This window comes from Lithobates pipiens, unplaced genomic scaffold (genome assembly GCF_037356315.1).
Source record: "Lithobates pipiens isolate NorthernLeopardFrog02 unplaced genomic scaffold, aLitPip1_a1.2 Scaffold_13, whole genome shotgun sequence".
NCBI lineage: Eukaryota > Metazoa > Chordata > Amphibia > Anura > Ranidae > Lithobates > Lithobates pipiens.
In genome coordinates, this window is record NW_027507718.1 from 19,932,961 (window position 1) to 19,957,702 (window position 24,742).

Sequence of the window (24,742 nt, forward strand, 5' to 3'; positions counted from 1 at the left end):
GTAAGCCCTCAAAGTGACTCTTGGTGGGCGCTGGAGCGCCCTGCTGTGAACGATTATATCAAGAATTGTAATTACATGCCATTGTTGAACAGTGGTAGAAAAATTGACCTTTGGTGGTTGTGGTGCTGGTGCCACAACACTATAAGTCCTCACAGTTACTCTGGGTGGGCACAGGAACGGGCCCTCCTGTGAACTATTATATCAAGAATTGTAATTGCATGCCCCTGTTAAACAGGGGCTTAAAAATTGGGCCTTAGGCACTGGTGCTGGTGCCAGGACACTGCAACCTCTCCCATATACTCTAGTTGTAGTGCAGGAATGAGCCCTGCTGCAAAGCATTGCATCAAAAATTGTAATTAAACGCCCCTGTTAAACAGGGGCTGAAAAATTGGGCTGGTGGCATCACCCAGAACCAAAAATGTTTTTCCAACATATCAGCGGAGGAGGAAGAGGATAGACAATCAACATAACAGGACAGTCACTCAGCATCAGCATAGGCAGTCTTGAAGGGATGTGATATTTCAAAAAAAATTATTCGGTTACATCAGCTTCAGGTGCTTGGTAGCTGTGGGTGATCCAAGACCGATTCATCTTGATGAAGGTCAGTCGATCAACTGAGTCGGTGGACAGGCGCACCCTGTGATCGGTAACAAAGCCACCAGCAGCACTGAAGGTGCGTTCCGAAAGAACGCTGGATGCAGGACAGGCCAGTAGCTCAATTGCATACTGCGCAAGCTCTGGCCAGTGATCCATCCTCAAGACCCAGTAAGCCAGAGGATTTTCGGTGGGAAAGGTGTCCAAGTCTGACCTTGCCCCTAGGTATTCCTGCACCATGTAAATCAGACGCTGGCGATGGTTGCTGGAACCGATCATACCTTGGGGCTGCGGACTAAAAAATAGACTGAACACATCGGTCAGACGGCCACCTTCTCCACTGCTCCTTCTGACCGATGCCTCAGCAACACGTTGTCCAGGACCAGGAGTATGTAACCTCCCAGTCTCTGAGAACGCGTTGCACAGACCTTTCTGCAAGGCCTCCCAGAGATGTCTCATCCTCTGCTCCCTCTGCGACGGCAAGATAAGGTCGGCAACCTTACCCTTGTACCGTGGATCAAGGAGAGTGGCCAGCCAGTAATGGTCCCTCTCCTTGATCCGAAGAATACGAGGATCCTTTCCGCAGGCTTTGCAGGATCAGGGAGGCCATGCAGCGTAGGTTAGCTGAGGCATTCGGTCCGGAGTCCTCTGGGTCACTAAGGACAACATGATCCGCAGCTACCTCCTCCCAGCCACGTACAAGTCCACGGGTTTCTTGGGGCTGTAAATCATCCCTACTAGACTGCTGCTGCTGCTGAGTGCCAGCCTCCATCTCCATGCTGACACAATCATCCTCCTCCTCCTCCTCCTCTTCCTGTGTGATGGGTGGCACAGCAGGAACACTGTCTGGATAAAGTCCTCCTCTTCCTGCCTCTGTTTTGCCTCAAGTGCCCTGTCCATTATTCCATGCAGCATATGCTCCAAGAGGTGGACAAGAGGTACAGTGTCACTGATGCATGCACTGTCACTGCTCACCATCCTTGTGGCCTCCTCAAATGGTGACAAGACAGTGCATGCATCCCTGATCATGCCCCACTGGCGTTGTGAGAAAAAACTGAACTCCTCTGACCCTGTCCTGGTGCCGTAGTCGCACAGGTACTCATTGATTGCCCTCTGCTGCATGTGCAGCCACTGCAGCATGGCCAACGTTGAGTTCGACCTGGTGGGCATTTCACATATGAAGCGGTTCTTGGGCAGGTTCAACTTCTTTTGGAGCTCAGCCAGCCAAGCACAGGCATTAAATGATCGTTGGAAATGCACACACTTTCCTGGCCTGCTTCAGGACATCCTGTAAGCCAGGGTACCTGCCCAAGAACCGCTGCACCACCAGGTTAAGGATGTGAGCCACACAGGGCACATGGGTCAGTTGTCCCTGTCGGAGGGCGGAGAGGAGGTTGGTGCCATTGTCGCAAACCACCATTCCTGGCTTAAGCTGGCGTGGCGTCAACCACCTCTCGGCCTGCCCCTGCAGAGCTGACAAAACATCTGCTACAGTGTGGCTCCTGTCCCCCAAACAAACCATCGCAAGCACGGCATGGCATCGTTTTGCCTGCGTACTTGCGTAGCCCCTGGAACGCCTACGGAGTACCGCTGGTTCTGAGGACAGAGCACTGGAAGATAAAGAAGAGGAGGGGGTGGAGGAGAGAGGTGTGTCACAACCAATAGTAGCATTTTGGAGGCGTGGTGGCGGAACAACCTCCAACATTACTGCACCTTGTCCTGCATCCTTCCCAGCTGCCAGAAGAGTGACCCAATGGGCCGTGAAAGACAGGAAAGGTCCCTGTCCATGCCTGCTGGACCATGAGTCAGCAGTAATATGCACCTTACCACTGACCGCCCTGTCCAGCGAGGCAAGGACATTGCCTTCCACATGCCGGTAGAGAGCCGGAATCGCCTTCCGTGAGAAAAAGTGGCGTTTGGGGACCTGCCACTGAGGAACCGCACATTGTACAAACTCACGGAAGGGGGCCGAGTCTACCAACTGAAAAGGCAGCAGTTGAAGTGCTAGCAATTTAGACAAGCTAGCATTCAACCACTGGGCATGTGGATGGCTGGGAGTGAACTTCTTTCGGCGGTCCAGCAGCTGGGGCAGGGACATTTTCCTGCTATAATTGGACGTGGGTGTACTGCTAGCAGAGTGCCCGGAAGCACTTGGCTGTGACACACCTAATTCTACACCTTCATTCCTCTCAGAGCAGGTTTCAGAGCGGACTGAAGGTCTAGTGGGGTTGGAGATCCCAGCTGATGAGGAGCAAGGAGAGGTCCGCTTTGTTCTTTGGTGTGGGCCTTTGAGGTACGCTTGCCAACGAGCTGCATGGCAGGTAAACATATGTCTGGTCAAGCATGTGGTGCCCAAGCGGCTGGTGTTTTGGCCACGCGAGATACGCTTAAGACATATGTTGCAAATAGCAGTGGTGCGATCTGATGAGCTTGTCTCAAAAAAGGCCCACACCAAAGAACTTTTAGAATAACGCGCAGAGGCAGCACCCTGCATAGGCGAAGCTCTGCAGTGGGATTCAGTTGGTGTGCTGCCCCTAAGCTGGCCCCCGGATGGCATCCTGCCTCGTTGGACATGTGCCTTCTCCTCCTCCTCTCTCCTACCAGGCACCCACATGGAGTCAGTGCCCTCATCATCCCCTCCCTCTTCATCACTGGAGCAAACCTGGCAGTATGCTACAGCTTGTGGAACATGACTGCCAGATTGCTGTCCTTCTTGAGCATCCCCTCTCTCTGCGCTCACGCTACTGCCTTCCTCTAGCTGAGTATCATCATCAGAGCCTACAAAACACTGGGCATCCTCCTGGAGCATGTACCCAACACTGTGCTCAAAGAGTTCAGGAGACTCCTCAGGAGGACGTGGTGGGTCTAGGGAAGGAGTCACTGATGATGACATTGAGAGGAGGGAAGACGATGCGTTGGCAGCTGCTTTGCTAGTACCTTGAGCCTGGGTGAGAGAGGATGAGGAGGATGAAGAGGGCTTGGTCATCCACTCTACCAAGTCTTCGGCATGTTGCGGCTCAACATGTCCAGCTGCCGAAAAGAAGGACAAGCGTGTCCCATGGCCACGTGCCGATGATGACAATGCACCGCGTCCACGACCAGCACTGTTGTCTCTAGACACAGAGCCTGCTTGCCCTCTTTTCTCGGCTCGTGCCTGTCTGCCTCTCCTTGCTGGCCTTACAGACATGGTAATGGCCTGAAGGGAGATGGGAAAACCAGCAATTGGGTAGTGTATATTGTGCTGGAGGCACACACAACACCCACCAACTCCTGCAGATGGCTCAATTAGAGAAGAGCTATGTAGGTGGATATAACGGTGTATACTGCGGTCAGGGCACACAGACAGCACGCACAATCTCCTACAAGTGACTGCAAGCTCTATTTGAAAAGAGCAAGATAGCTAGCTATGTAGGTGGATATAACGGTGTATTCTGCGGTCAGGGCACGCAGACAGCACGCACAATCTCCTACAACTGACTGCAAGCTCTATTTAAAAAGAGCAAGATAGCTAGCTATATTAGGTGGCTATAACGGTGTATTCTGCGGTCAGGGCACGCAGACAGCATGCACAATCTCCTACAACTGACTGCAAGCTCTATTTAAAAAGAGCAAGATAGCTAGCTATATAGGTGGATATAATGGTGTATACTGCGGTAAGGGCACGCAGACAACAACCACTACAGAAGAGCAAGAACGCAAAATCGGCCGATAATGAACGGTATATACTGTGTTGAAGGTACACAGAACACCCACTAACTCCTACAGACGCCAACACACTACACAAGGCCGCCACGCTGGCGGCCTTATATAGTGTGGGGCGTGTACTACACAGCCTGAGCTATGATTGGCCACAGGCATCCTGCCTGTGGCCAATCATGGCTCTCCTCGCTGCCAGCGCTATGATTGGCCAAGCATGCGGGGTCACAGTGCATGCTTGGCCAATCATGAGCCAGCAATGCACTGTGATGGTGCAGTGCATTGTGGGCCGTGAGCGCCACACGAATTTGGCGCGAATGGCCCATAACGTTCGGTATTCGCCGAACGGACGAACAGCCGATGTTCGACTTGAACGCGAAGCTCATCCCTAACAAGGACATCGGTAGTCCAGTCATATGTGTGCCCCGGAGCATTGCGCTCACTGGTCGCCCCTGGAGCCTGAGGGACATGTCGTGGCCGACCCAGCGCGTAGTTAGGGTCTGCACACGCTCGATCACCAGGCTGGGGAGACTACAAGGATCTAGATTATCCAGCCTATCACCCAGCTGGCTGTTGATAGCAGATCACAGGATCTTAACATCTTGCGCAGAAGGCAAACATTCAGCAAAAAAAATCCCAAGACCGATGGTCCCGCAGGGAGCTTAGGTCCATCTCCTTCACTAGGCAGAAAAAAACTGAGCTGCAGGAAGCAGGCTGAGTGGTTATCACCAGAGGGACGGCCCCCTGGGCGGACCTGTAAAGTTCTGTTTTTTCACATGTATAACATAAATATGTTCTGCCTAGTCCTCTCCTGAAGGTGGCGTAATAACCCTACAGTCAAGATTAATGGAGCTGTGTCAGTCAGTATAACTGCTTCCTAATTGCGTAATTGACACAGCTAGCGTCTTGTGAGTCTGCGTCCCTAAAGGCCTCCTGAGCTACGTGCGTACCACTCCTCCCCAACCGCGAATGCGCGACGTCAGCGCGGCGAAGCTCGCTGCTCCACCATGCTGACATCATGCATGCAAGGTTGGGGAGGAGAGGTGCGCACGCAGCTTTGTTATAAGCACACAGCAGCCCAGTCATGCCATCCGCTCCACAGTTGCTGAATGTCAGGACGCTGTATGCTTTTCCAATCTCCCTGAAGGTAATGATTTATTCTAAACTTTTTTAACTGATGTTTTAGTTACCATGTGAAGGTCATCTATTTACTACATTGAAGCATCCTTATCTCTTATACCTTAACTGATTGATACATCAGTGTAGATACTCATTCAACTAAATTTTTGCTCATTATATAGATATTGGCAACCCATATGACTTCTATGAATACTAGCGTCCCCATTTTGGATTAACGCACTATTCAGGTAGTGATTTCCATGGCATTTTTATACCCTAGTTCCAATAATAGGGCATACATATTTACTATTATACACATTTATATACTTATCTTTTGCATTTAGGCTGTCCTTTCACTTGCTGGCCTCAGTGCTCCTGTCTGTCTTGTCCTGGGGGACTTCTATTTGAGGGAGGGGAGGCCAGTCATCCCAGACTTCCTGATGCATGTTCAACATAGAGGCAATCACCCCTGTGGGGTGACTAAAATAGTTTTATGAAACACAACTTTTCTTTGTTTTTATATTATGGAATGTTTCATCTGTGACATGTAAGTGCATCTAATATAAAAAATGACATTTTATGGATACATATATACTCATTGGAAAAATGCTTATTGATATTGCATATTTCTAATAATGTTATAGATGCACGTGTGTTTCCTGAAGAACACCCCTGAGGAAAGAATTGAACTGAAACGCGCCAGTTGAAGGATCATATTTGACCGTGTGTTGCTATATTGGCGTTTCCACACACAGATTTGTATACATTCCAACAATTTTCTGTCTTAAGTCATCATGCTTTTAAAATGTTTTGTCAAATAAATATTTTCTAAACATTCTCTAATATTTTTTTTTTTATAGATATTGATGCCTCTAAAGTCAGTTTAGGGGTACTTATTCCTTGGGTTCACAATTTCTGCATGTGGCATATCTATGTGAACACAGTTGCTGACCTTCCCATTTTTATGCCCATTTCCAAGACATGGGCTACAACAAAATAGCTGTAATGAGGCGAGGATTGAAAAGTTCTCGTCCCGACCCATTTCCCAACATGGAACACTAATTTTGTTATTGTAGTTGTGATATTTCATATGATATTATGCAAATTTGGAGGATTGGAGCTCTATTTTTTCAATTGTTGCAGGCAATGGAATGAACCTTGGCGAAGAAGGCAGAATTCACAAGCATTGGGCAACAAGCCATCATGAATTTCTTCTTCCTGCAGAAGAAAATGCCAAAGGAAATTCATAAGCATATGATGGAAAACACTGGGTGACTAAAACCCATCACATTGAAGAAATAGTGTGCAAAATTTCTACATGGTGAAATTTCTACCAAAGAAGCTGCAAAATCTGGAAGGCTCATCACAGCGTAAGCTCCTTAAAATGTTGATTGTGTGCTAGACATGATTTTGTAAAATCTGCTAATCTCAATCAAACAAATTTGCTGAGACTCTATAGATATCCGAGGAACGTGTGGGGTTCATAATTCATGATCATTTGGATATCAACAAGATTTCAGCCAAGTGGGTATCAAAATGTTAGAATGCTGACCAAAAAACATGAAAGAGTGAAAACAGCCAAGTTGATTTTGCAGCATTTTAGGACAAGTGCTATTTTTTTAGAACTACTCTTGATGAAACATGGCTGCATGACTATGATCCTGAGACCAAACAACAGTCCTCACAGTGATGGCACTCGTGTTGTTCGACTCAGACTTGCAGTTCCAGAAAAAAATAAAATAAAAAGAGTAGCGCATGCTGCATTTTTCCTGCACAGATCTGTATTGGAACATGGTAAGAACACATGTTTTACCATGTTCCAGTACAGTTCTGTGCAGGAAAAATGCAGCATGCGCTACTTTTTTTTTTCTGGAAAAAAGAATTAAAAAAAAGCATCTGAAATGCCCCTGGAAGTACATCACAAACCATAATGCATTAAAAAAGTGTCATACATACATACAGAAAAGAAGCTGGAGGATGTTTTTGTGGTGTGACCTAGCACTTAGGCTTTCAGATCCTATACCATCCACCCTATTCAGAAAATCTTACTCTGCCCTAACCTTAAAAAAGACATTGAAAGGGCAGACATTTTCAACAGATTCAGAAGTCATAGCAGCAAAAGAGCAGTTTTTTGTAGAACAGACTTAATTTTTTTTTTGGAAAGGTTAAAGAAATTGGAGAGAAGATGTGCTAAATGTGGTTTACTTAGGGTAGAGAAGTAGGCAAGTTTCATTGCTCTAGTTCATTTCATTCTTAGTCGGGCTAAGAAATTTTCAGCCCTCCTTGTAAGTTGATCTTTTCCTATCTATATGGGACCCCTTAATGTGGAAACATCGAGGTTTTCCTTTCTTCCCACAATTGCCAGATTGTTGCAGACCAGCAGAAATTGCATTACATAACTTTGGCTCTCTGTGTGAAACCAAAATAATTCTTTCAAAAAAAAAAAAATCACTGTATCTCAATCTGCCTGCAGCCATTAAACAGTTATAAAAATGGCAGACCCATTATCTCCATGCAAAACAAAACAAACAACTTTAATGAAATGAATTTTACAAAAAAAAACAAAAATGTGTATATAATAAAAATCAGCTTCTTCATCAGTACTAGTTAGCTCTATATTTAAACTATATAAACAACGCCAAGCTCCACAAAGACGTTGCTGTCTGAAATAATTAATACCCAAGTGGCTAAGCGGATATCTGCATATGCACTATATGGCCAAATGTTTGTGGACAACCCATCACACCTATATGAGTTTGTGGACATTTACATTCCAAAACCATGGCCAATATGTAGTCACCTCTGACACTCTTTTGTGGCCACACCAGCCTCAAGTCTTCTGGGAAGTGCGTCTGTGGAAAATTGTGTCCATTGAGCCAAAACGAACATTTGTGAGGTGAGGTAAAACACTAGTATAGGATGAGAATGCACAGTTTGCAATCAGATTTTCAATTTATCCTAAAACTTCTTAATAGGGTTGAGGTCCGTGCAAGGCACTCAAGATCCTACATACCAAACGCAAATGGCACACAGTCTAACTGGAACAGAAACATGCCTTCCCCAAACTGTTGCTACAAAGTAGGAAGTGGACAGTTACATTGTGTGAAATACCTTTCTTTGTATGCTCTACCATGAACAGTACTGACTGGAAACACCAGAACTCTAAAATTTGGAGGGGTGTAGAGATATTGGGGTCGATTTACTACAGGGAAAAAGGACTGTGAATTTTGTAAAGTTCAGTTGCTCCAGAGCTTAGTAAATGATCAGAAACTCTGCATACTCCCATCATCCATGCAAAAATGCTGTTTTTTTTCCTTGCATGTGATTGGGTACTCTTTGCAATGTGAAACCTCATTCACTAAGCTCTGGAACAACTGCATTTGCAGAGAGCAACTGCAAAGTGCACAGTTTATCTGTATTATTACAATGTGTCATGGAGAGGGCAAGGGAAACCTTTGGGGTATGTTGATGCTATATGAATAAAATAAACCAGTAAATAAAACACTTCCTTAATATTAGAAAATAAACGTAATATAATGCGCTAGCACATAGATTATATAAATACATTTATTTACAAGCCTAACAAAAATATGTAAGAAACACTGTAATAAATACTTTAAAAAATACAAATTGCTTTCCAATCATGACTAGATCAAAAAAAAAAAAATCAAAAAGGTTTGCTGAAAACAATCACTTTGGCTTGTGTCACATTTTTAAAAACAAATGCCATCAAGTCGTTTTAATAACCCTATGACAATGCTAGTTGAATCTGTACTCTGCAGCCCAATTTCATTTCTTTTGCCAATTATAACATATCTGTTTAAAATGGTAATTTTTTTCTTGGAGTGGGTTTTAACGGCTGTGGAGAAAATCTGGGAACAGCTTCAGCATTTCAACAGGGCTCATTCATTTTTAAACAAGTTCAGCGGAAAAATAAAAAAATAAAACTTGATACAGTAAGTCGAGGTTCATGGCTCAATCTAAACCACTGTGGCTGTTGCTGGTGGAGTGAAGGTTTTCTGGGATATCTGATTCTAGAACACTGGCATCAGAAAAAGGTGAACTTTTGTGACCATTTTGATGCCCAGCTTCCTCAGAACAAACCTTGTATAAGCCCACGGGAGGTTTTCTTTTTGAAGATTGCCTTCTATCCTTTCCGCTAGATGATTCTTTGGATTTTTTACTTGCACTACTTTTTCTACTTTTGCTGGAATCTGATGTGGAGCACTCGTTACCAGCTCCTTTCTTTTCCGACAGGAAGGCTCTTTTTAAACCATCTGTATTCTGCTGTTCAGAAGCCATCGTGCTGTTCTGCTGCGACTCCAAATCCTTTATAGGAAGATCAAACGCTTTGCTCTTCAATCTGCTGGTGTGAATTTCATCAGATTCACCAGAAGGAGGGAAGCCTGCTGCAGTCATGACACAGGGTTCTACGGGAAGACTTGGGGGGGCACCTTCCTCATCCCTTTTCTAAGCCATGAAAGAAAAACAAGCAACTTAAAAACCAAAACTGGAAAGCACAGTTTACAGCTAACCCAGGCACATAATATAAATCCAATACGATTTCAGAAGAGCAACTGTGTCTGAAAATAAAAATGTATACCGTTTTATGAGGCTCCCATTTAACACAAGTTATACACATATGGAGAATTTCAAAATATAAACTCAGCATGATCACACCTCCATAACATGTCTTAGCTGTCAATTGTGAGAAAAGCAGACTTAGTCACAAAAAAGCTCCACTTATTTCCAAAGAATCTCAAGCAGTGTGAGACAAAGTAGTGTTTTTTCAACTTTGCTACAATGTCACAAAGTGACATTTCATTCATCTCTATTCACCACATTGGGTTGCACCACGCGGTGTACTGCGTTGCAATACGCTGCTGCAAACAAAAGTAGTGTATACATTTTTCAGCAAACAACACTAGCACAGTGGTGTAAAATTAACTTGGACTTGAGCCAAATTGCCCTGTCTATAAGTTAGCACTGCATTGGGCAATGCTTTCCAGCACAGCCCAAATCTTATGGTGCAACCTGCCCTAAAAACAGAGTATTACTGAGCTTAATCCATTGTTCTACAATCTTCTTCCTAGCAGGTTCTGGTTGTAATGGCTGGTCCCCTGTTGGCTGTTTTCTTGCAAGTCTCTGACCAGTGCTGTTGCCATCCCACTTAAAGTGATTGTAAAGTCTTGTTTTTTTTCTCCTATAAAAATAACAAGCGTGTTACACTTACCTGCTCTGTTGCAGTGGATTTGAACCCTCTTCTCTGATCCCTCTTCGGTGCTCCTGGCCCCTCCCTCCTGTTCAGTGCCCCCAGAGCAGGCAGCTTGCTCTGGGGGCACCCAAGCCAAGTCACAGTCTCTGTGTCCATTCAGGCACGGAACCCTGACCCGGCCACACCCTCTCTCTCCCCCGATTGGCTAGCTAACTTTGAATGGTGCTGCTGCTGTGTCTCAGCCAATCAGAAGGGAGCATCTCGAAACAGCTGAGACACTCTTGGACATTGCTGGACAGAAAGGGACCTCAGGTAAGTGTTAGGGGGGCTGTTGCACACAGAAGGCTTTTTATCCTAATGCATAGAACGCATTGAGATAGAAAAAGGTTCAGTCGTCACAACTCCTTTAATGTCATTACATACAAGGCAGGTCCAGCTGCCAATAGCATTATGCATTATGCATAATGATTAAGAGAGCCAACCCACATGTTGGTGTTGAGGAAAAGAAGGCCAGGGCGCTGGTTGTTGGAAGACTGCAAATTATGTTATGTAATACTTGGTATCAGAACATTCCATCAACAAAATAAACATTACATTCTTAATTTTCTAGGAGAGCGATACCTTTTATCATTTTACCAGCTTGGAGTTCAACTTAAGAAATAAAATATACTGTTTGCTGCATACTGTGACATGTCCAGATTGAATCCACTACACTTGTCAAATTACATTTTGATACAACCAGTTAACATCTTTGCTTGCTTACTTGCAATGGCAAAGCATTTATTAAGATATACTGAAAAAGTGGCAGGGTTCACTTACACCAGTACATGATAGGGGAAAGAATTAGACAGGGTTAACACTGGTGCGATGCGGGTATCACAGAGGTTCCTGCACAGCATCAGAATCGCAGGCAGTTCACACTGCTCTCTGTGAACCGCTGCGGGTGTCAATATAAAGTTAACGACACCCCCAAATTGGAATCGCATGGGTCTGAACACTTACATGATCCAATTCCAGGGCGGACAAAAAAAAAAGGTCCCGCCCCATTTTGGTGTCAATGCGATGCAACTGCACTGCACAGACATCGCATGTGATCTGCACAGGCATGCGGTGCAAATCACGTGCAATTTCTGGCAATGCACCAGTGTGAACCCAGCCTGTTTTATCTGTAATTAGGATCACATGTAGCCAGTTTAATCGCTGTAGGATTAGCGTTTTTTTTGAGGATTTCTAAAGTATGAGAACGGTAAGAGTAGTAAAAGAAATTAACAACCATCATCAATGAATATTCTAATTTCTGATTACCTGATCAACTAGGAAGGTATTTTGCAGGTCATTGTGGGTTTCAGAGGAGGATGGCTGGGCTTTTCCAATTGTAGAAGACAGCTGTGGATCTCCTGGCAGGGCGAAGTCAGACTGTTCAATGCCTGCCATACTGGCAAGCTGACCTAAGCTGAAGAACAGAAATATGGATTTTTATAATGCAGCAAGCAGAAAATTGTTGTTTATTCGCCAAAAAAACAAAAGCATGTAAGCACAGTTCCAAGTGTTTTTAGGCCTAGTACACACCAGTGCAATTTAAAATGCAACTTGAGATGCATAGAATTGCGTGACAATGGAAATCACATTGCTTTCAATGGTGTCCATTCACATCAATGCAGTACAGCATGTCGCAAGGTGAACACTTTAACCACCTGACCTCTGGAACATTTTACCCCCTTTATGACCAGGGCATTTTTTGCACTGCACTAATTTAACTGGCAAATACTCGGTCATGCAACACTGTACCCAAATTAGATTTTTAATTTTTTTGCAAACTAAAATTTTTTCTTCATAAAATGTATGCCAAAATGTATTCTGCTGCATTTCATTGGTAACAAATAACCCAAACCAGTGAATATTATTTAGTTTGTTTGAAAGTTATAGAGTCTACAAACTATGGTATAGATATACACTGTTTAAAAAAAAATAAAAGGAACACTTTTTAATGAGAGTATAGCATCGAGTCAATTAAACTCTTGGGATATTGATCTGGTCAGTTAAGTAGCAGAGGGGGTTATTAATCAGTTTCAGCTGTTTTAGTGTTAATTAAATTAACAACAGGTACACTAGATGGGCAACAATGAGACAACCTCCAAAACAGGAAAGGCTTTACAGGCGAAGGCCACTGACATTTTTTTTTCCCCTACTCATCTTTTCTGACTATTTTTCACTAATTTTGCATTTGGCTAGGGTCAGTGTCACTAAGACCCCTTTCACACCAAGGCACTTTACAGGAGCTACAGCACTAAAAATAGCGCCTGCTTAGCACCTGTAAAAAGACCACAGGCGGACTGACCACTCATGGGGCCCCCTGGAAATAAGAGATTATGGGGCCCCCGGGCAATAGGAGAAGATTATGGGGCCCCCGGGCAATAGGAGAAGATTATGGGGCCCCCCAGACAATAGGAGATTATGGGGCCACACAGTATATACACACACAGAATACACATACTGAAAAAGGTATACTCTTGGGATTTAAAAAAAAAAAAAAAAAAAACACACAGATTTTTACATACTGTCCCTGGTTTTATTGAGGCTGGCAACCCTGATGGGGCCCCTTAGTGGCATGGGGCCCTCGGGCAGTGCAGAGTGCCTGAATGGTCAGTCCGCCCCTGAAAGAGACGCTCCTGTCTTTCCAGTGTGGAAGCCTGAGTGCTTTCACACTGGAGCGGTGCGCTATTCGGCCCTGAGGGCGGCAGAATAGCGCTGCAAAATTGACGGTAAAGCACTGCTAAAAATAGCAATGCTTTACTGCCGACGCACCCACCTCCCCAGTGTGAAAGGGGCCTACTAGTAGCATGAATCAATGCCTGTACCCTATAGAGGTTGCACAGGTTGTCCAACTCCTCCAGGATGGCACATCGATACGTGCCATTGCCAGGTTTTCTCCGTCTCCCAGCACAGTCTCAAGCGCATGGAGGAGATTGCAGGAGACAGGCAGTTACTCTAGGACAGCTGAACAGGGCCATTAACCCATCAATAGGGCCGATATCTGCTCCTTTGTGCAGAATGTCTCTGACAAAACAATCAGAAACAAACTTCATGAGGGTGGCGTGAGCGCATGACGTCCTCTAGTGGGCCCTATGCTCACTATCTGGCACATGACCTAAAGCCAATAGACCACCTCTGGAACATTATGGCACCCTAAATCTCCCAACAGCGCACCTGCAATGCACCTCATCACTGCGGCGTGCTACAAAAAAAATGCAGCAATCCTGATTTTTCCATTCATTGCAGCTTGTTCATTTTGAATGGGCTGACTAATGTAGTGCAATTCAATGCACATAAATGTGTGGACTGTGGTGCAGGGTGTTTTGGTGTAAATAGGCCCTTAGCATTCAGACATAGTTAAATGTTTGAATAAGGCTAAATATATGGGAAGTTTAGGAATGCTTGGATACACTGTTTTTTTTTTAAACAGTTTTAGTGAAGAAAAACATGCACTGAAGAACAAAGAGGGTGCATTTTACTTCAGTCCAAAGAGATTGCATTTTCAGTGTAATTTCCACATTAGGCAAAACAGCCAATTGTATATAAATGATTGAAAATGATCATATCTTGGATTAGTAGTATGTTCCACTAGACACATTAAATCTTCATTTAAACAGATTACGCAGAAGACCTGATATACACTGTAAACTGGCTACAGCACTGTTATCCAACAGAGCTAACAATTACCATAATTAGTTGCAGACAGAAACAAAGTATCAGCCTGGGTTATTACTCATGAAGTTACCGCAGCCAAGCACTACCTGACAAACAGCTTCCTAGCAAACATAATACAAAGTCCATTTATGTTGTATATTCTTCAATATTTTATATAATCTTCAAAACTAGCTTTAGTAAAACAGTGATTTTATAAATGTACACCATTCTAAGCCCTTGTACACACGGTCCGAGATTCCATCAGAATGTGTCCGATCGGACCGTTTTGTCGGATATTCCGACTGTGTGTGGTCTACATTGGACCGTTTCCGTCTGAGTACCCGACGGACCAAGTTTTCCAATTTGCTGGTAAAATTTTCCGACAAAATGCTCCGATCGGACATACTCCGATCATGTGTAGAGAATTCCGATCAGACAAAGTGCCACGCATGCTTAGATCAAATTCCTACACCAAAGCTATTGGCTACTAGCGTGAACGTAGTCCCATCGTAACGAAATAACGTAATCACGTCGGATTTTCCGAAAACTTTGTCCGACCGTGTGTATGCGACAGTTTTGGACAAAATCCGACAGATTTGGTTGTCGGAATCTCCGACCGCGTGTACAAGGGCTAAAACAATATCTACTGTATATTACCTCTCTTAATAGCAATATCAAAACTGTATATTCATGTTGATGCATCACTTGATGAAATCACGATGGCACTACTCTCTCAAAGTCTCCTGAAGTCAGTCCCCCAAGATCCTCCACTTCAGCAACTACAAAAGCATGTCAGATGGACAACAATTCCATTCAGGACAGGCTCAGTTAACAAGTGTAGCTACTGTATATGATAAAATAGAATTTGAAATTCAACAAAATGTGGGTGTTTTTTGAAAAATGTATTGTGTAGAGGGCAAGCAATGTGATCACACACTCAGCAATGTGGCCTTTAACCACTTAAGCCCCGCACCATTTGGCTGGCCAAAGACCAGAGCACTTTTTGTGATTCGGCACTGCGTCGCTTTAACTGACAAGTAATGCGATGTGGCTCCCAAACAAAATTGATGTCCTTTCCCACAAATAGAGCTTTCTTTTGCTGGTATTTGGTCACCTCTGCGGTTTTTATTTTTTGTGATATAAACCACAATTTTGAAAAATTTTTTTTTACTTTTTGCTATAATAAATATCCCCAAAAAATATATATATAAAAACATTTTTTTCGCCTGTTTAAGCAGATACGTATTCTTCTACATATTTTTGTTAAAAAAAATAAATAAATAAATATCTCTACAAAATAGGGGTTTTATGGCATTATTATTTCTTTATTTTTTACTAGTAATGGCGGCGATCTGCGATTTTTATCATGACTGCGACATTATGGCGCACACATCGGACAATTTTGACACATTTTTGGGACCACTGTCATTTTTACAGCGATCAGTGTTATAAAATTGCACGGATTACTGTAAAAATTACACTGGCAGTGAAGGGGTTAACCACTAGCTGGCTAGGAAGGGGTTAAGTGTGTCCTAGGGAGTGATTCTGTTAGGGGGTGTGACTACGAGCGAAACGTCGCTGATCACAGCTCCTGATCACAGGAAGCTGTGATCAGTGACAGTGTCACTAGGCAGAACGGGGAGATGCTAATGTAAACAAGCATCTCCCCGTTCTTCCTCTCCGTGAGACAATTGCGGGTATCCCCGCGGACCCACGACCCTACTCACGGAGCTTGTGGTGGGTACGCGCACGCGCTGGTACGAAGGCAAATTCAAAGGAACGTACAGGTACCCCCCATTTGTGCAGCCGTGCCATCGGCAAGTGGCGGCGATCGGCAAGTGCTTAATAGTTCATAGGTATCCCAGCAGATATTGGATCTGTCTCTATCCAATGGTGGCAGTAGTTGGTACAATGAAACAATATTAGTGGTCTAAGGCCCCTTTCACACTTGTACAACCTGAAAGCAGTGCGATTTTGCCACGACTTTGACGTGACTTGAAGCACTGACTGTGTAATCTTGAGGTCTATGGACTTCAAGTTGCATCAAAGTTGGACCAAATTAGTGCAGGGACTACCCTGAAGTTGCATAGATATGAATGGTACTCACTGGAAATCATGGGATGTGACTTTGCAGTGACAAGTCGCACAAGTGTGAAAGGGGTCCTAAATGAAGCAAGGTAATCTGTATACATAAGGGTAGACCCCCTTATTCTTGTACATCAAATCTAGTGCATCAACTTTCCAGAGTGAAATAATCAAAACTAATTAAATTAAGTCCAACTGATGCCTGTGTTATAAAGCACATCACACAATTACCCTGCATCTTTCAAAAGATCCAGGAAAGCGTGGAATTTACTGAAGGATTTTTCTATGCTGTCAAGAACTCCTTCGTCCTCCAAAAGCACAGATGTTACCGTTCGTGTTTCAAGTGCTTCCGAAAGACTGCGATTGATTTGCCTTAATCGAGTATTTTCAACTTCCAGCTGAAAGAAAAACATATAAACCAAGAGTTAGAAGCTAATATTTTTTTCTCATAAGTTGTTATGGATTATAAGGTATTTACTTCCAAAACTCCTAGTTTTCAGGGTGTGTCAGAACCTCTGCGCTGGACTCAGAACATGCAACAATTTAAAAAAAATAGAGAAAAGTTGTAACTCCTTATCTCAGTGAGTCTTTAACCTTCAGGCCAGGTTCACACTGGTACAACAAACACTCTGGCATTGGGAGCTCATGCCGCATGAGAGCCATCTTAACTGGTCTGACACAAGTCGGTCCGACTTTGAAAATGCTCCCAGCACTACTTTTGGTCCAACTTTGATCCTACTTCAGCCCACTGAATATCACTGTCAGATCAAAGACGGATCGCTGTCTTAACGGATGCGACTTTGGCATGCGACTTGTGCTCTGATGATCTTGAAGGGGAACCCCACGCGACATAAAAAAATACCAAAAACGGCATGGGTACCCCCCTTCAAGAGCATACCAGGCTTGGGGGCCCCCCAAAATCCATACCAGACCCTTATCCGAGCACGCAGCCCAACAGGACAGGAAAGGGGAGGGGGACAAGTGAAAGCCCCCCCCGAACCGTACCAGGCCGCATGCCCTGGGTGCTTTGGGGCAGGGAGGGCCTTGCGCCCCCACCCCAAAGCACCTTGTACCCATGTTAATGAGGACAAGGGCCTTTTCCCGACAACCCTGGCCAATGGTCTGTGGGCGGGGGCCTCTTGGTATCTGGAAACCCCCCTTTATCAAGGGGGCCCCCAGATCCCACCCCCACCCTATGTGAATGAGTATTGGGTGCCTTAATAAATTACTTTAAAAACCATGTACTGCATTTTATTTTTGACACTTTTTTTTAGGTGAATGGGTAGGGGTACAATGTACCCCATACTAAGTTGGGTAGGGTGGGGGGAGGAATCTGGGGGTCATGTTGAGGGGACGTGGGCTGGCACAGTTCAGGAGGAGGGGGCACTCGCTCGTCTGCACCCCCTTTCCTGACCTGCCAGGCTGCATGCTGGGTCTGGTATGGATTTTGGTGGGGATGGGAACCCATGCCGTTTTCTTTTTATTTTTGCTGTTGATTTCACCCTAAAGATTCATACTAGACACAAAGTGCCTAGCACTATCAGGATCAAAGTCGGATCCCCGTTCATTGGATGGAGTGGCAAAGTCAGATCCACAGTCGTACCAGTGTAAATCCGGCCTCATTCTTGAAAGTTAAGCAGTAGAAATACTCAAGCTGATCATTATCTTTCACACACCAGCAATACGTCAATCATTCAGGTAAGGCCGGTTTCACACTGATACAACATGACTGTTGTAGACTGTCATCCTACTTTGCCCTGGGACATCGGTCCAACTTGAATGAACAGGATACGATTTTGCTCCAACTTTGAGACAGTCTGACTGGTCCTTTGACCAATCAAAACAATCCCAGTGTGACATATATTCCTTTACCCACTGCTGTAATCACCATGTTGGATGTCACAAGTTGAATGGTTAGAAAGAGGATCCGACTTGGATCCAACTTCAATGATATTAAATGGGCTGAAAACTGACCAAAGTTGGACCAAAGCAGTGCAGGAACCTTTTCCAAAGTCGGACCAGTTAGGAGGGCTCTCATAAGGAACCATCGATTTGTACACATCGTGCAACATGTGCTCCCAAAGTCAGAGCGTATGTTGTACCAGTGTGAACCAGGTAAGATTTTTTTTATATTAACTAACCCTGCTTTAAACTTCTCCACAACTTTATCCTTGACTTGTCTGTTGTGTTCCTTGGCCTTCATAATGCGGTTTGTTCACTAAAAGTTATCTAACAAACCTCGGAGGGCTTCACAGAACAGCAGTATTCATACTGAGGTTAAAATTACACATAGGTGGACTCTAATTACTAATTAAGTGACTTCAGAAGGCAATTGGTTCCACTAGATTTTAGTTAGGGGTATCAGAGTAAAGGGGGCTAAATACAAATGCACGCAGATATTTGTAAAACATTTTGAAAACCCATTTATCATTTACCTTCCACTTCACAATTATGTGCCACTTTGTGTTTGTCTATCACATAAAATCACAATAAAATACATTTATATTTTTGGTTAGAACATGACTACTTTTCAAGGTACTGAATGGAACTATTCACACTGCAGGTGTGCTGCACTTTGAAAAGTCTTGCATGCTGGATCTTTGGTGAAGTTTTTCAAAAGCACACCTTCCATCATAAGTTAATGGGAATGCATCAGTGTGAAAGGACCTTAAGGTAATGGAAAATTGAACGTTTTGAGTTGTCACTGAAACAGGTGGGGAACACTTCCAAAAAGGGGACAATTGTTCCTGTGACAACTTAGAAAATATTCCCCTTACTTTGGAGAGATTATCTCCCACTTTCTGTTGCATCTCAACTGAGAAAGCGAAAGAAAATCAACCTAGTGGGAAACAGGAATTGTGAAAAAAATATTAAAATGAATGCACATATTTTTTCAGGAAAAAAAACAAGCGCCTGCAGAGCATTGCACTTGTAATTGGTGGAATGTGGGTACAATGTCCGGCTCCTGCACAAAAGCTCTATAGCTTTCTGCCCATACCTTTGTACAGGCCACCAGTTTGAATGCTGCAGGGCTTGTGAATGAATTATGAGCATGCTCATCAGCATCCTCACAGTTCACTGAGCTGCATCGGCAGATGAGATTTGTCGTTTTCGCATTCACAGATTCCTGTAAATGAATGATGCAGCTGTGCAGGGAGAGCCCCGCAGGCAGAGCCCCGCACAGTTGTGCAGTTTTAAAAATGTCATAGTAGGTGCAGGGAGAGGATCCCCCACCAACTTTCAGAGGGAGGGGTGTTCTGGCAGCTGACACCATGTAAATAGAAGCATGTTATATGTTACAACCGAAATAGGGGTGTAATATGCTCAAGGTGAGCTTATCTTTTAAACTCGTAATAGGAACAATAATAATTGCTTTTATATAGGATAGTCTTTTTTAGGATTTGTGAACCTGAGCTAAATATGGAACCAGCTGTCTTAAACTCACAAAAGAATTCTCCATACAGAGAGTAACTGTAATATTTGCCATCCACCAAGGTTTCACTGGTCAATCTCATATCTGCTGTTAAAAAAATGCTGTGCTGGTACAAATTTTACATGTTGTAATTAAAGGCGAATGCAACAAAGCCAGAATATTTTTATGTAAAAATGAGGACTATTACTAATGATAATAATAATACATAATAATAAAACATAGTAATACCACTACTAGTTTACCTCCATTATCCTGTCATCAGCTCTTAACCTTGCTTTTCTTTCTTCTTCAAGTCTTAGCTGGCATTCCTCCAAGGCAACCTTGTCAACAAAAGAAAGACACTTAAAATACTGAATGAATTCATGGATTAACAAAAATAAAGTAAAAGTAGCTGTCAAAGTTTCAGCCACTACAAAGAAAGGCATTAAACGCACTTAATAACACAACGTGTGGTTGGTATACACTAGTCCTATACAGCAAGGGGTGCTATTTTTTTTTAGCAAGTTATAAGTTATCATGAAACTAGGAGTATGCCAAGTGCTCCAGACCTCATCCAGCCTGTCTAAATGCATCATTAAAAGTAACCTCACTAATTCAAATGATCTGAAAAACAAAGAATTTAATTATGTATAGTTTGCCAACTTTTCCCTATCATGGTTAAAACAATAACAAAAAAGATGTGCAACTATGGAGTACTGGCATGCAGGCGAACAATAAGATTAGCAAGGAACAATATATGCAAAAATAGGATATTGGTACTCAGCATGAATTTATTTTCCACGAGTCCACTGAGGGACACATCTCCTTCACCTTTGCATTATATTTCTGCCTACAGAGGGTACGGTACAAAAATCCTATTTTCTTTCTCGTCCATAAAAGGACACAGGAAGTCTCTCGAGTTCGGGAAATCCAAAAGCAGGTCAACTGAGAAGATGGGCAACATAACAAACACACACTAGCAGGCCCAAGAAAGCAGCAGAGATTTGAGAACTGTCTGCAGCTCAAAGAGCCACCTGAAGGACCTTATGCCCCAAGCTGGCTTCAGATGAGACTGCAACGTCTACTTTGCAGAACCTGAAAATGTGTGGAAGAAGACTAGGTGGCAGCCCTGCAAACCTGGAAATCAGTTGCTTGATGCTAAAAAGCCCCAAAAAAGCACTCAAAGATCTAGTATAATTTTCCTTGCCAGGGAAGAGTGGAACAAGAAACTGATGTGCCTTATGGGGACCACCTTGGATGAAATAAAGGGAATCAGTCATTCTGAAAGATACATAGGTAAGTATTAAAAAATGGGATAATAAGAAATTACAACACCACCAAAGCTCTTTTTGCTTTCATGTGTTACAGAGTAAAAAAAAGGTATAAATATGTAGACACGTGAAGTATAGTACATAACTCATGTCAAAGCCCTAAAAACAGTCTTAACCCATATTCTTTCCTATTGGAGCTGTATGTGATAACTATCACGATATTTATAAAGCTTCAACAAATCATGATATTTTAAAGAATATGGTCTAGATAGTTTGCTTGAACGAGAAAGGTGAACTGGGAAGCCTGTATTTAATACTCTACGTGTTTCTTAGACCAAAGGTCTATTTCTTCAGGAGATAACAGTAGGCATATCTGAAAATCCACTGCTATACACATACGCAAAACAGAGTCAAGTGTAACAAAGTACACAATTATCACAAAAACCATCATAAAGATACTTGCAGAGACTATCACAATACATTAAGTTTAACTTCTTTAAAATGTAAAATTATTACACTTTGTTCCAAAAAATCTGGAGGTGGGCTGCAGGGGATCAAGGGGAAGCCATATTCCACGACGACCAATACTTAAATCTCGGTATAACAATGCAAAGATGAACTAAAATTTTGGTCTGTAATATATTTTGCCCTGTTTCGTTTAAGGAATGCCTACCAAATAGAAATAAACACTGGAATTCCCCAACACATCAAAAGGAGGCCTTAGTATGGATCCACACTTCTAGTGTTTAATGATGTAAGTAATGAAGGTATAAATATAAACCTACAAAACATTATTAAATGACACACACGTAATAATTATATCTTTAAATTATAAGGCCAATACAAAAATAGCACAAAGAGGTAAGAAAGTTTACCCATGAACATTATAGTGTGAGAATGCAATGTAGTGCTGCTCTCCAAGAGCACAGTGCAGGCTTAGGGCCGGTTCACACAGCGAGGCGCGGCGAGGCGTCTCCGACTTACCTCGCCGCGACCTGCGGGGACCTCAGCGGCGACTTGCAGAGGACTTCTGTATAGAAGTCAATGCAAGTCGCCCCCGAAGTCGCCCAGAAGTAGTACAGGAACCTTTTTTCTGAGTCGGAGCGACTCGAGTCGCTCCTCTCAGAACGGTTCCATTGTACAGAACGGGGGCGACTTGCGGGAGCGAGGCGAGGCGAGCCGTGTCGCCTCGCATCGCCTCGCTGTGTGAACCGGCCCTTAGTCGTTGTTAACCCACATTTCATAGTTTATACCACGGATGTCCAAAGGGCCAGATTTGATGAAGTAAACATGCTTGAGAATTTTCTTGCCTTTGTGGCTGTGTGTGGCGAACAGATGAGCTTGGGCGTTTTATTTGAATATACCATATTTATTGGCTTACAACATGCATCTTAACTTTAAAAAGTAAGTTTCAGGAAGAAATCTTACATTTTAAATAATGAACTGTGAAGCAAAATAAGGGGCAGGGACCATCAATGCAGCCTAATTAGTGCCCATCTGCAGACTCACAAGTGCTATGAATGCAGCACCCACCGTACTGCCATGAATGCAGCACCCACCGTACTGCCATGAATGCAGCACCCACCGTACTGCCATGAATGCAGCACCCACCCTATTGCCATGAATGCAGCACCCACCCTATTGCCATGAATGCAGCACCCATCCTATTGCCATGAATGCAGCACCCACCCTATTGCCATGAATGCAGCACCCACTCCATTGCCATGAATGCAGCACCCACACCATTGCCATGAATGCAGCACCCACATTATCATTAATGCAGTGCCCACATTATCATTAATGCAGCACCCACCATTGCCCTCAGTGCAGCCTGATTTATGTCCATCTGCAGCCTTGAGGAGACAGGGAGGGGGTGGGATGAGCGCCGACAGACAAACAGGAGAAACTCCTGTTTTCTCGGCTGCCTCTTTAATTGAAAGTCCCGCCTCCTGTGATGAGCAGAACAGTTGTCCAATGGCAGTGCAGGAGACGGGACTTCCTTTTTCACAGGACACCATGTAAACAGGAAATACTCTTGTATCCTGTATGGCACTTGTCCTGTCCCCTCCAAGGCATTTATATCTTTTGTGGCCCCCAGCGCTCGGGGATTCGTTGGGGGCCACAAAAGCTATATATGTCAAAATTACCAGGCGGGCTGTCCGAAACCGGAACATGGGCCGCAATTGGCCCACGGCCAGACTTTGGACATGCCTGGTTTATACAATCCTCTTGGTCTCCTAAGGATATGTCCCCCTGTGTGTGTGTTTTATAAATAGAAGTCATCCTTTACCTTATCTCAGATCGGCGCTCACATGACCCAGCGGCTCTCTCCTCTTCCCATCTGACAGATGCAGTGGGTGGTATTCCCCCGCTGACGTCAGTCTGCAGGGGAGGAGGAGAGAGCTGGCGGGTCACGTGAGCGGCGATCGGAGCTCTGAGATGAGGTAAAAGGACTTTAATAAAACACACACACAGGGGGGACATAGGACTTAGGAGACCAGGAGGTTTTTATAAACTATGAAATCTCATTTCAGCAGCAGCAGGAGGGGCAGTCCCTGACACAAGAGCCGAAAGGTAGGGAGGGAAGGGGGGGGGGGAAGAGGACAGGAGAGCTGTGGATGACGGAGGCACATAAGCTGACCACAGTGTCAGGGCTCAGCAGCCATGATAAACTTTGGTCAGCTTACAGAGGGGAGGGTAGAAACTGGCAGGATCAACCAAGTTTTTTTGTAGGTGTTAAATGGGGCCAAATTACACATCACAAGCACTGTGCTGTATAACATGGTTTAAGGGAACAGGATCCATATGTTTAATTTTTTTCTTAGGTTAACAAACTATTTAAAACAGTTGTAAAGTCACTAATCTCAAAACCTGGAATCCCCTCTGTTACAGCAAGATATACTGTGCAGTTTAAGTTATGCAGTGAAATACCTTATTTTACAGCGCCGCACAGGCATTCTCCTTTCCTGATCTGAGGACTACAGTGGGCGGGGCAGAGTAATTGTACTAATGACACTGGCCCGGGAAGGGGTTAATATTTAGGGGCAATCAAAGGGTTAACTGTGTGCCTAACAATGTTTATGGTGTGTAGTATGTGCTGCTTTTACTGAGCAATATGCCAGTTTTTACTCCTCGATTTGCAGGGAGAAAAGAACTGACCACATTGCTGCTGTCTGTAAACAACACAGGGCTCTCTTCTGTTATTCGCTCAGCCGATCAACAAGTTTCGGCCATAAATTATTGGCCAGGACCAACTTATTGGCTTGTGTTGTATAAAAAAAAGAAACCTTTTTTTTTATTCTACCAAATGAAAGGCCAATTTGTCCTGAAAAAAAAAGTATAATCCACCTGGATACACTATGCATCTGTTATGATAAGTACAATTAGTATAGTTTTAATAACACAAGTCAAAGTTGCAAAATTGTGTTCAGGCATTAGTATTTGATTTACCCTCCATCATGAAGGGGTTTAATATAATAGGAAAAAATATAAACATAGAACCTAATTCATTTCTATGATGTTATACTCGCCAACATTTGGGCATTGCTGGTAGAATAAGGATCCCCCTTGATCCCTTGCAGCCTGCTTCAGACTTTTTTTATTGAGATAACTGTATATATCTGTGACATTTCATACATACCTTTTGTATCTCCTGAAGTGGAA

The 24,742-nt window shown here is 43.7% G+C and overlaps 1 protein-coding gene across 2 annotated transcripts in view; it reads right to left on the reverse strand.

Annotated features, from left to right (window-relative positions):
* Positions 1-6,079: 6,079 nt before the first annotated feature.
* CEP78 (centrosomal protein 78) overlaps positions 6,080-24,742 on the reverse strand; it is a 92,495-nt gene continuing 73,832 nt past the window's right edge. Inside the window, exons 13-16 of one of the 2 annotated variants that reach the window (XM_077474890.1) lie at positions 20,072-20,149; positions 16,628-16,794; positions 11,930-12,077; positions 6,080-6,627 (exon numbers count right to left, since the gene is read on the reverse strand). In XM_077474890.1, coding sequence (XP_077331016.1) covers positions 6,532-6,627; positions 11,930-12,077; positions 16,628-16,794; positions 20,072-20,149 — 489 coding nt within the window. In that variant the 3' untranslated portion in view covers positions 6,080-6,531. Of the gene's footprint in view, positions 6,628-8,958; positions 9,880-11,929; positions 12,078-16,627; positions 16,795-20,071; positions 20,150-24,742 lie in introns of those variants that run through there. The other variant, XM_077474889.1, reaches the window with a different exon arrangement.